Genomic DNA, 10950 nt, shown 5'->3' on the forward strand with positions numbered 1-10950 from the left:
TGCGCTTTCGCCTGCAGTGTGAACGTAGCCTTATACACTTTATAGGGAGGGTGATAATTATCGGCAGGCTGATAATTCTTATGTTCACTTCACACTGGTTCAAGTGTTAATAACAGAAGGACAAGGACATCTGCCAGGGCCAATGACACTATCTCACTATTTTTAAAAAAGTAATTCAGATCCACACGAGAAATTCATCAAGCTTCTTCTCTTCCTTTCCGCTGCCTGTACAACAAGTCTCACAAAATATCAGCTTTATAGTCTTTGTGTGATTCTCCTGAAATACACAAACAGACAGTCAAATGGTACTGAAAGCATGACCACCACAGAGCATCTGCATCCTTTCAGGAAGTAACCTCCCTCTGCTACGACTCCATATTAACATTTCTGCCTACAATGGTACGTCCTATTATTTACTGTGCAACGTGAAATATTCCAGCCATGTTTTTCTGTCTCACACAGTCAGTTTGTAAGTCACAGTCTCAAAAGCTGAAGTGGTGTTTTCACACTGTCTTCCCTCATCTGTGTAGAAGATGAAAGGGCCAATAGCCGACTTTACAAGACCTCATTTCAGCTGAGCGTCTCCTACAGAAAGCTGCGACTGAGCTCAGTAACAGTTCTATCTATCCACAGTGGCTCTTCAAGAATGCAATCATCTGCACCTCAGGGGCCCTCTGACTCACTTTGGATTTATTCATATTAATGAGGCTTTGCTGAATTACCTATGAGTGCTTCGCCGTGTTACTGCTTGCATGCATGTCTATTTTAGTTAGATACTGACCCCTCAGCTCACCGTGTCCTTCGTAACTTACCCATCCGGAGACATGATAGCTGGACTGGGCACAGACAAAGGGAGTCATAGCACAGGCTAAATCTGAATCAGATGAGCCTGCTTTTAAAAGTAAAAAAAAAGGAAATGGAAATGGATGCATAACCCCTCTGCTGCCTCTATTTAGCCAAGCGTAAGCTGAATCACAGAGCACTCGCAATTTTCCTCTTGAGTGAGGTTACTTTGATATGTGATAATACATTTGAAGAGACTTTACAAAGCAACTGAACATTTAACACTGCCGTCCTTCAGTGTTCTCGCTGCAAAAACAAAACAATTATGACAGAGGAGGTGAGTGCTATAGTAATACAATATCACCTGAAAAAAATAAATGGGAGAATACATTTCCTTCCTCAGCTAATGCAAAAACATAATCTTTTGGCAGGCAAAGGATCAATTCTGGCACAGAACAAACTCCCATCTCTGTGGCGTCTACACGCATCCTGAGAGCAGGTGAGCGATATTTGATTAAGAGATCATCCAGGCACCCGCATGAATACAAATGTGCCACTAAGAGACATCCTGCATGACAGCGGCCGCAGATTCAATCTAGGCTGTGTTCTCGAGCCCTGTAAATCTGACAGAGCAGACTTGAATAATCTCCGATCACAGCCCATCGGCACAGGAAGCTCTTTTTCTTTTTGTGACACCTGAAAGTGCATTTTCTCAAATGGAGCAGGGTGACTGAAAGGTTGAAAGAGAAGACACGGCAAATGTGCCGCTGGGCGTTTGACTGCTCACGCATGTGGACATTATCATCTCTGGTTCACATAACTATATTTAGTGGACGATATATTGTCCCAGAAATAATAGAAAGAAATGATGTTAATGTAATTTTCAGACCGTTTTAAGCCAGTTATCCAATAATATTAATATAAAAACAAAGACCTATTAATTCTTAAGAATATTCAGGCTGGAAGTGGATGACCTGATTACAGTGACAGAACGAGACTGCTACTGCTCACAATGAAAATGGAGCGTGATTTACAGTCGCAAGGGATGACAATGGGATTAGATCTGAACTGAATGTTATTACAAACCATCTATTTTCATATTAGGCTACATATATTACACGACGCAATAAAACACTACTTCTTCTCTCGATTTAACACACATTTATTCGATTTAGAGCCGATTTCACAAGAAAAGTCTCTGACCTGAGTTGTGGATCACAGCAATAGTCAGATGTTCATAAATGAATCATCTGTGGTGGGAACTTCTTGAGTGTTTTAACCGAAAAAGTTCATGATGTTAAGCCGTATGAAGCGAAGCAGACTTAATATGTTGTGGCATTTTAATTTGGAAAGGCTCAAAGCTTCTGCTGAATGGTCAGCCATGTTAAGGATATCAACCTGGTCTTTCCGGGCGGATTTCGGATGCTGTCCTCTCCCTGTGTCTGTGTGATTCCCCTCCCACTCTGTTTTTCTCCGACAGTCCAAAGACTGCGAGTGTGCGTTTGTCTGAATCTCTGTTTTAGCCTTATGTTAGACTAACAATGCTAAGTTTGAAAAGTTGGAGATAAAAAGAATAAATGGATGTGGTGAGAGTGGTGCCATTTAAAGTCAAACTCTACCCAGACGTCACATGTGTTCTCCCATGGATCATACTAAGATACCAACAATGCTGCTCACTCATATACTGTAGTGACTTGTTAATAACAAAGTATCAATGCTTTAAAGTGTACCCTGCTTTATCATTTATTTACCACACCAAAAATTACAGTAGATGACCTTAAACTTTTGCCTGGAAAACCTAATCTCATCAGGCAGTGTGATGAGAAATCACCCACAAGCAAGAAGTAGGGACTTTTTTGTTTGTACAGCTGGAGTGTTTTTTCCAACCACAGAAGTCGCCCCCTGCTGGCCAACACTGGCCTCTCTTTTCAGACCAGGAGGCTACATCCTATCTTTTGTATATTTATGACATCCAAATGTTTTCTCTGCTGTGAATACTTTGTTTCAAGTTTCAGGAGTATTCGCCTTTTGTGTCTACCATTTCCCGAGTTCTGGCAATTCAATCAATGCTAGTTTAAAAAAAAAAAAAAAAAAAAAAAAAAAAGGTACATCTCCATGATTTGCCAGTGTGGATGTGTCGTGACAGGCAAGATACTGAAAACATGTGTATTGCAAAACACAGAAATCAATGCTGTGTGAACTCATTTCGGAAGGGCTCAGGTGTGACTGATGTTCATTTATATGTAAAAGTCCAGCAGCGTTGATAAAACCATCAAAGCTGGCAAAGAATCTGAAGGTAAACTGATCAGAGATATAAACTGAATTATCTACTGCATTAACATATTCTTAGGAGGTATCCAGACATAACACTAAAGCAGTGATTCCTTTCCTCAATACACCTAGGAAGTCTCGGTTAATACCTTGAGGTACAAGTTGTTGATGATGATGACATGTATACCTTTCTACTTTGGTTCTGAAAAATATCGCCATTCCTATAAAAACACACAAAAAAAACCAATGCCATGCACTCTCGATAGCATGCCAAAGCATCAGGTGATGATAAAACCCTATCCGAAACGTAGGCCAATCAGAAACTTGCAAACATTAATAGTGCAAACAGTCTGACCTCAGAAAAAAGACAAAGGCACATGCTTTTCCCTAAAATGCTGCTTATATGGGCACAGGGCCTAAAAGAGAAATAATAGGGTGGCTTCTCGTTATAGACTGTGTTTTAAATGTCCCAGAGTTTACTTGTACTCTTCATTGAAAAATCATTTAAAAGAACCTGATAGTTTATTTAGCTGTTAATAATTTAGAGCTTCATGCCGTCCAGGTGTAGCAGTGAGTCCTTATTCTATATTCTATGAGAAAAACATCCATAAATTATCCTTCCTGGACCAGCAGTGCCCAAAATAGCTCCCCCCTCACTCCAAGCTCCATAGCAGCTTAACTAACATAGTTACGCTTGATTTATAGTACCCGCATCCAATCTACAGCGTAGGCCTACACCCTATGCTGTAGCTTGACCTGTGCCTCCCCAAAATATGTTACTACATGTCGCAGTGATGCAGCAGCTGTGACAGGTCTGACTGGTGGTAATATGTGATGTAAGCGCAGTACATTGATTAGCACAAGGCTTGTAGCTCTGTGAAACAAAATGTAATAGGCTGTAATTGTATTTAGTGCGCCCATTATTCTACTGCAACAGCTAGTATTCTGCCAGTGTGGACACAGGCTGTTTTTCTTGTTGTCACAGCTCTGTGTGACATTATGTGTATAGAATCAAATGTGTATAAAGTATTCTCTCCTCCCTGCGCTTGATTAAAAGTAACAGTTGTTCAATATTTACCAGCTCCGAGTTGAAAATGATCAGCAGAGTTTCACTTGTAAGGACGGAGCAATGCAGACGGTCCGGCTCACAACGTCACGTACTGTGACAGGGATTCAATGCAGTACTATGAATGGAGCTGTAACTGCGCTTTTCTGTTAGATCTGTGACCAGGTAATAACCGAAAGAGATCTTTTATCTCCAAATTCCCTGTAAGTCGCTTTGATTTAGCTCATTCTTACTAAGAAGAATTTGAAATAGCTTGTCATATATGTTTCAATGTGAAGTCTAATGCAGTTAGAGTGAATTTAAGATTGGACTGCTTTAATGAGCTACTGACATATATGAATCATCCTGTCAATATCAAATACTTTATTCTTAACCTGCTTGCAGGACTCCCACCCAAGAAGTGTATTGTAATTAATCTGTCAGCTCTCTTTGAACAGCATGGCTCCGTCTAACCATGTAGTTATTCCAATATGGATGAGGACCTCGGGGCTTAGACAGTTTTTGTTGTGGGGATACGGGGATTAATCGCTCAACAGCTTGTCCTTCCTTAATGAAATCCGTGTACTTTACTCTTTTGCCCTTTTCAGGAAAATGGTTTCCTGGCAGTGCATAAATTTGGCAGCCTGTCTTCAAGCTCCTGAGCATCTAATGAAATTATTTGACCTGCTGATCTATGAGTCATTTAGAAGAATGTGATGTTAGGCCACTGAACTTCCAAGTTGACTGGACTCTGAATATCACATCGGCGATATAACTATTAGTAGGCGGATGTTCGTAAGCACAAAAGGCAACATTCTGATGCCACTGTTGTACCTCCCAACATTGGTATGTGTTAATTTTTTGCATTAAAACATAATGAGCATACAGCTGTAGCCTGAGGTAAAGATAATTTAAGAGTCTTTCATCTCTCCTGAGCTGCACTCCTGCACTAATGCACTTTCCTCCTTTTCCAGTTTGGCATTTTTCTTTCCTATGATGTAACTACGTGGCTCTCAAGTGCAACACTTTGAAACACTTTAACCCCTGGAGCCGGTCCATCACTTCCACATAAGCACACGCTTGTTAATCTGTGGAAGCAGCTGGAAAACAAAGCGGCAGCTGCAACCTGCTTGAAACTACTTGAACATCTGCTCCAAAACTTGTCTACTTCATTCAAAGGTGGACTGTAGACAAATCCACCTGCCTAAACTAATACAAGCACACAAACCTCCCATGAGACATCTTTAGCATACATGAACTCTGTGATGAGCTACTTTGATAATTCATTGTTCAAACCAGTAGGTCCCAACGTGTTGGTACTTATCCTCCAACAAAAGACCAAAGTTTAATCAGACAAGCTGTGTGGAGGTTTTTAGTATTTGAAAGGAGAAAGATTTTTGTGACATTTCCCTCCTTCGCAAGCTAATAAAAAGGTTGAAAACCACTGGTTTAATCACATGTAAGCCAAATAGAAATAAAAAAAATTCACATTCATATTTACTGCATGGGTTTATTTTATTTGTAGTGACTTAGATTTCTTTAAAATAGGAAATATCACAATAATAATATTAAAGTTAATGATACGGTGCCATTTAGCTGCTCGAGTTTCAGAGTCCCGAATGCACCAGAGCCTTACGTGACGTTACAAACTCGGGGCTGTGCGTGTGTGAATGAGCATGTCCGCTGAGAAAGCCCTGCTGCTGACAAAAATAACGCTCAGTTGCGGGGCACGTTTAATTAATTTCAATAAATATTAATAGGAGAGTTAGAAACGCAAACTGCAGCCTTTTATAAATAATTGATGACGATTATCAGTTAGTACATATAGAGCTCGGTACATGAGGTTCATTAATGTTATAAATTATTCATGCGCCCACAAATTTGCAAAGATGGACCCGCAGCACTCAGCCTCGTACGCGCACAGGTGCGCACACACCTGGAGCTGCGAGCCACTGAGCAGCTCCAGAGAAGATGTCTTACTCGTACAACCGCACTCTTAATTTGTCTCCAGCGACAATAAAATTAAATCAGATCCCGCACCCTCAGAAATCTCCAAGCCCTCTGAAAAGCAAAGAAACAGGAAGAGGATGTTTTGCTGTATGAAGTGCTTAAATGACTCTGAGGTGTTGATTCTGCGCGATTTAGTTACAGTGCGACAGCCCACGCACTGAGATCAAGTGAGTTACTCGAAAAGGTGCATCCACTCATTAAAATGCTGAGGATGGAGAAGCAGTGGTTACAAACTTTAATCCGAAAAGTGCCTCAAATAAACACATTTCCACTTACTTAGTCTATCACTTCCAGTTGAACAACTTTTTAATCATTTACACGACTGAAACAAAAAAAACACCATCTTCCTATACGTTTTGCACCAGATGTTTAAAGTGCCAGTAATGACCTCCTTATACTCACATCTCTGATTGCGACGCCTGCCTTTGTACATGGTCATGACGAGCGTGGAAACAAAACGGGTGATGCTGTGTCCGAGCCGACTTTGCCTCCTCTTTCTCCGAAAAAACCAGACAGACTGCCGGAGCACCTCCAGCTCCAGACTCCGAGCAGAGCTGAGCAGAGCCGCTCCGGACCGTACCATTAATCCACCTATTCCAGGGGGAGCCATAGACTCAAACGCTCCACTCTGCTCCAATAGCAAGAGCACAGAAGGGAAAGAAAAAATCCTGCAAATGAAACTTTGCACGGTTCATTTGCTGAGAATTAAAATGCGTTAATTATAATGATTATCTAAGGATGGCAGAAAAAATACTGGCCACTCCCCCCTAATTATAAATACATATCTATATATATATCTATATATATGTATGTATATATATATATATATATATATATATATATATATATATAAATAAAAGTTTTGCCTAATAGAAGTTGGTGTAATATCTGGTATTTTTTGTGGAGCCCCTGAAGCCAAAAAAAAAAAAAAATCTTGAAGAAGCTGATTCCAGTAGATAAGTCTTCCAATGTTTTATATATTTTGCCCATGGCTACATTTAAAGTCTCTCCATTCCTTCACAAAGTTTTTACCAAATTAACCAGATTTTTGTCATTTTTCATTTCTCCTGTAATGTGTGAATCTTTTCAAAAGATGCCACACATCATATTTCACTTACTTACTGGCCAAAATATGTTTTTGTTATTATTAGAAAATTTTGTCCTATATTCAGATTTTCTGTCACATATAAACAGTTCCAGTGTTGGATGTTCTTATTAAACATGGTCAAAGTTTTCAAAAATTAGGTCACTGTAGATGTGAGTTATCCTCATGAGAGGATAAAGAAGAGTTGAGGCTCCACTTTTTTCTACTTTCTACATAGCCGCACTCACTTGCAGTTCGAACCTTCTCTTTTCATGGGGCAGCCAATAAGAAAAGGGTTGGCTTAAAGTGAGGGTGCCCGAAAGACAGAGGGTTGACCAAGTGTCTGCCCCAAGCCCCACTGTATGTTGAAAATCATTTATTTTGAGCTATGCTGATCATGCAAAGCTGCTTCAGTAGAATCCACTTTAATCTAAGACTACTGAATCTAAAATAGCCATGATAGATGCAGAAAAATGTAACTGTCATGTCACAAATATGGCATGTTTAAAAGACTCTTTTCAAAGACTCCACAGATATGCCCTTAAAAATATCTTCTTTGGTAATCCGACAGTTAATGATTGAATGGATGGATGGATGATTTGTTTTTCTACACATCAAAATAAATTAATAAATTAGGATAACATCAGTTTACATCCCCATTGCACCCTCTTGTTATTTCCATTGTCTTTAAAGGTGAAATATCTCTCTACAGTGAATGGTAATCAAATAATTTAAAGGTTACACAGATTCTTCCTGACTTACAGGGTTCTCGTTGTTCTCAGTTTGATGGTAAGGAGATTAAATTCCATTTTATTTGCAACAACAGTTGCCTCAAGGTACTTTATATTGTGAGGTAAAGATCCCACATTAACACAGAGAAAATCCAGACAATCCGACGCCCCCCTATGAACAAGCACTTGGCGACAGTGGGAAGAGTCAGGCTGAGGGAGGGGCTGCCATCCGCTGACCTGGTGGTAAAAAGACCCACTAGGCAAAAAGGGTGGGGTTACATAGACTAATGGGTGTCCATGAGACTCACAGGTGACCAATACGATTGATATCAGGTGTATCAAACAGGCTTAGCCCTAAAAATCCTCATTTTAAAAAATAAAAATGAACATAAAATACTCTTTAAAACTAAACAGATGTGCTTATAAAGCAAAAACAGCAGCACTGTTCCAGTTTACATAATCATAACCAGATGTAAATAAACATACATGTATGATAGTGTTATGTAAAACTTGCTGGCAAGAGGAAACATTTTGGTAACTTTCTGGGTTCTTGATTTTAGCCGACCTGGTCTGTGACCTAGGAGATTTGAGCAGGCTTAGCTTGCATGCAGGTGAACAGCTCATGGCATTTGCCTTGAACTTTCGTCAAATGATGTTTTCACTTATTTTTCTTTTCTAAACAGTGCCCAGCAGAGAGAAACAGCACAGAAAAACTGACCTTTGCCCACATTAGCCCAGATTGGGTCCCCAAAAGAGAAATGGGGCTGTATCAAACATAAAGCTGTAGGCAGTAAAGCAAGACTAAAAGCTGAAAGATGCTGAATTGTGCGCTCATCTGTGTGAGTCCGCAGTTGAGAGCAGCCCTCTCTAACTCATTTAACCCAACAATGATATAAAAATAGTGATTGGTACAGTTTCGAACAAGATGCACATGTGTTTGCACAGTACACTCCAAATATAGACTTCTGCATTGTGTGAACACTTGCCCAGTCACAGATAATAACAGACACATGTTTGATTACATACATACAGTCTGTTGTGTTCATGGTAATCTTACCTTTTTTTTATTACTATATAAGTTCAACTGTAAGAACTGTTCCATGATGCTTTATAGGTATAATGACTACATGCAAGCATAAAAAAGGTAATTATTTTTGTTAATCGCATAATTTTAAACAACAACTTAACCAATCTTTTTAGCAAAATAAAAGAAACAACATCTAATCACGGGGGTCACAAATGAATGATTCATTTGATATTCGAGCTACATCTTTAAAAAATGTCCTGATTTTTCTGTCCTTTAAAGCCACAGAAAATTTCTGTTTGACCTCACTATTCAAACGGCATCCTGTCATAAAAGCAAATCAGCTTCCCATTGTCACTGTCTCTCATTCATCAATCAGGGCTTTTAATTCATTTTAAAGTGGATAGCCTGTGGACTTAAGAGACAGATTTAAAAAAAAATTCAGTAGTGTGTCTAAAGGAGCCGGCTCCCCAGCTGTTGCAGCTCTTAGGCTTGGATGAAGATGAAGCCTTGTAATTGTGATATCTAATTACACTGACATGGGGTTTGCAGCTGCCTCGCACACAGCCTGAAGTCTTAATTGTTTCTTTGTTCTCACAAAGAAAAGACAAGAAACTAAAAGCTCGTGAAGAGAACAGGCTGAGTGAGACGATTTGTGGCTTCACGTCGCCGAAATCAAACTCCAGTGTCATCGGCTATTGTCTCAATTTGACATCTCTTAAGAAAGAGTAAAAATACAGCTGTTTGACTTAAGTGGTGAAAATGCTATATATATATATATATATATATATATATATACATATACATATATATATATATATATATAAATATATAGTGTGTTCTGGTATATTTTCAAAAAGGTCGCCTGCGGCTAATTTTGAAATAAACCACATTGAGTGGCAGGCGAAGAACTTTCTAACAAACAAACAAAAATCTTTTTGTGGAATTTAATGATTCATAAATGGAAAAATGTGATTGGATATTCTGCGCAGGATGCATGCAGTCTTTCCCTCGCTGACTACAAATGAATGATACATGCTGAGGGACAGCATGAGATGTCCCAGTTTTGGTCTCAGTGCTATTCTCTCAGCACCATCTAGTGTTCATGCAGATGGGAAATTAATGAATGCGTCAGCAGAGGCCAACAAACTGCAGGTATTGGAAAGGAAACAGAAGAACCTTTAGATAAAAATTTTAGCATTAATATATGAATGTCAATGTGGCCTCACAGCAAGAAGGTCCCGAGTCCAGCTGGGGTCTTTCAGTGTGAAGTTTGCAGGTTCTCCCCATGTCTGTGTATTCCAGCATCTTCCTACAGCCCAGAGCCGTCCATGTTGTACTAATTGGTGACTCTAAGTGAATGTGAGCATGAATGATTGTCTGTCTCTCTGTGTTAACCCTGCAAAAGACTGCCGACCTGTCCACTGTGCACCCCTATGACAGCTGCAATAGGATACCGCACTCGTGCAACCCTGAACTGGATAAGCAGAAGAACATGAATCAATATAAAAATTAGCAAAAGAAAAACAACAGGCATCTAATCAATCCTCTGTATTGATTTTATGCCATTATTCTTGTGCGTATAATGACGTTTGTTCTCCTTTGTTGTCTTTTTCGTTCCTGTGAAGCCCTTCAAAACATGCTATATAAACTGATTTTAAACTAAAGCAATCTCAAAGAAATGTTTCTCCTTGTGGGGTTATTTTTATTTAAGCTGGAGTTTCAGCAAACAAGCCTACAATCAAACTATTACTAGCTAATTACTACTATGTAACACCTTTCCTGACTCAAACTAACAAGTGCAGAATTTATTATAGGACGGATCGGCTTTCCTTAACTCAACTAAACGCCTGGATTTCACAGGTTTTACTGTAGTATCTATTTCAACCACAGGGAGGCACTCAAACACTGCAAGACTGCTGTCACCCATGCATGCTCTCAAACACTATAAACCTAAGCAAGATGTGATCACACAAACACTGATTATGAAAAATGAACGTGG

At 39.5% G+C, this 10950-nt stretch overlaps 1 protein-coding gene and 1 pseudogene across 4 annotated transcripts in view; both read right to left on the reverse strand.

The window, feature by feature from the left end:
- LOC109195478 (leucine-rich repeat LGI family member 2-like) overlaps window positions 1–10950 on the reverse strand; it is a 401007-nt pseudogene that overhangs the window by 275078 nt on the left and 114979 nt on the right.
- The window catches only part of LOC100699127 (RNA-binding Raly-like protein), a 62170-nt gene that overhangs the window by 19157 nt on the left and 32063 nt on the right, over window positions 1–10950 (reverse strand). Inside the window, exon 1 of one of the 4 annotated variants that reach the window (XM_005476580.4) lies at window positions 6512–6736. The exons of the other annotated variants lie outside the window; for them this stretch is intronic. Coding sequence (XP_005476637.1) covers window positions 6512–6719 — 208 coding nt within the window. The 5' untranslated portion in view covers window positions 6720–6736. Of the gene's footprint in view, window positions 1–6511; window positions 6737–10950 lie in introns of those variants that run through there. 4 annotated transcript variants of the gene reach the window in all.

The sequence above is a fragment of the Oreochromis niloticus genome, linkage group LG18 (assembly GCF_001858045.2).
Source record: "Oreochromis niloticus isolate F11D_XX linkage group LG18, O_niloticus_UMD_NMBU, whole genome shotgun sequence".
In the NCBI taxonomy this organism is placed as follows: Eukaryota; Metazoa; Chordata; class Actinopteri; order Cichliformes; family Cichlidae; genus Oreochromis; species Oreochromis niloticus.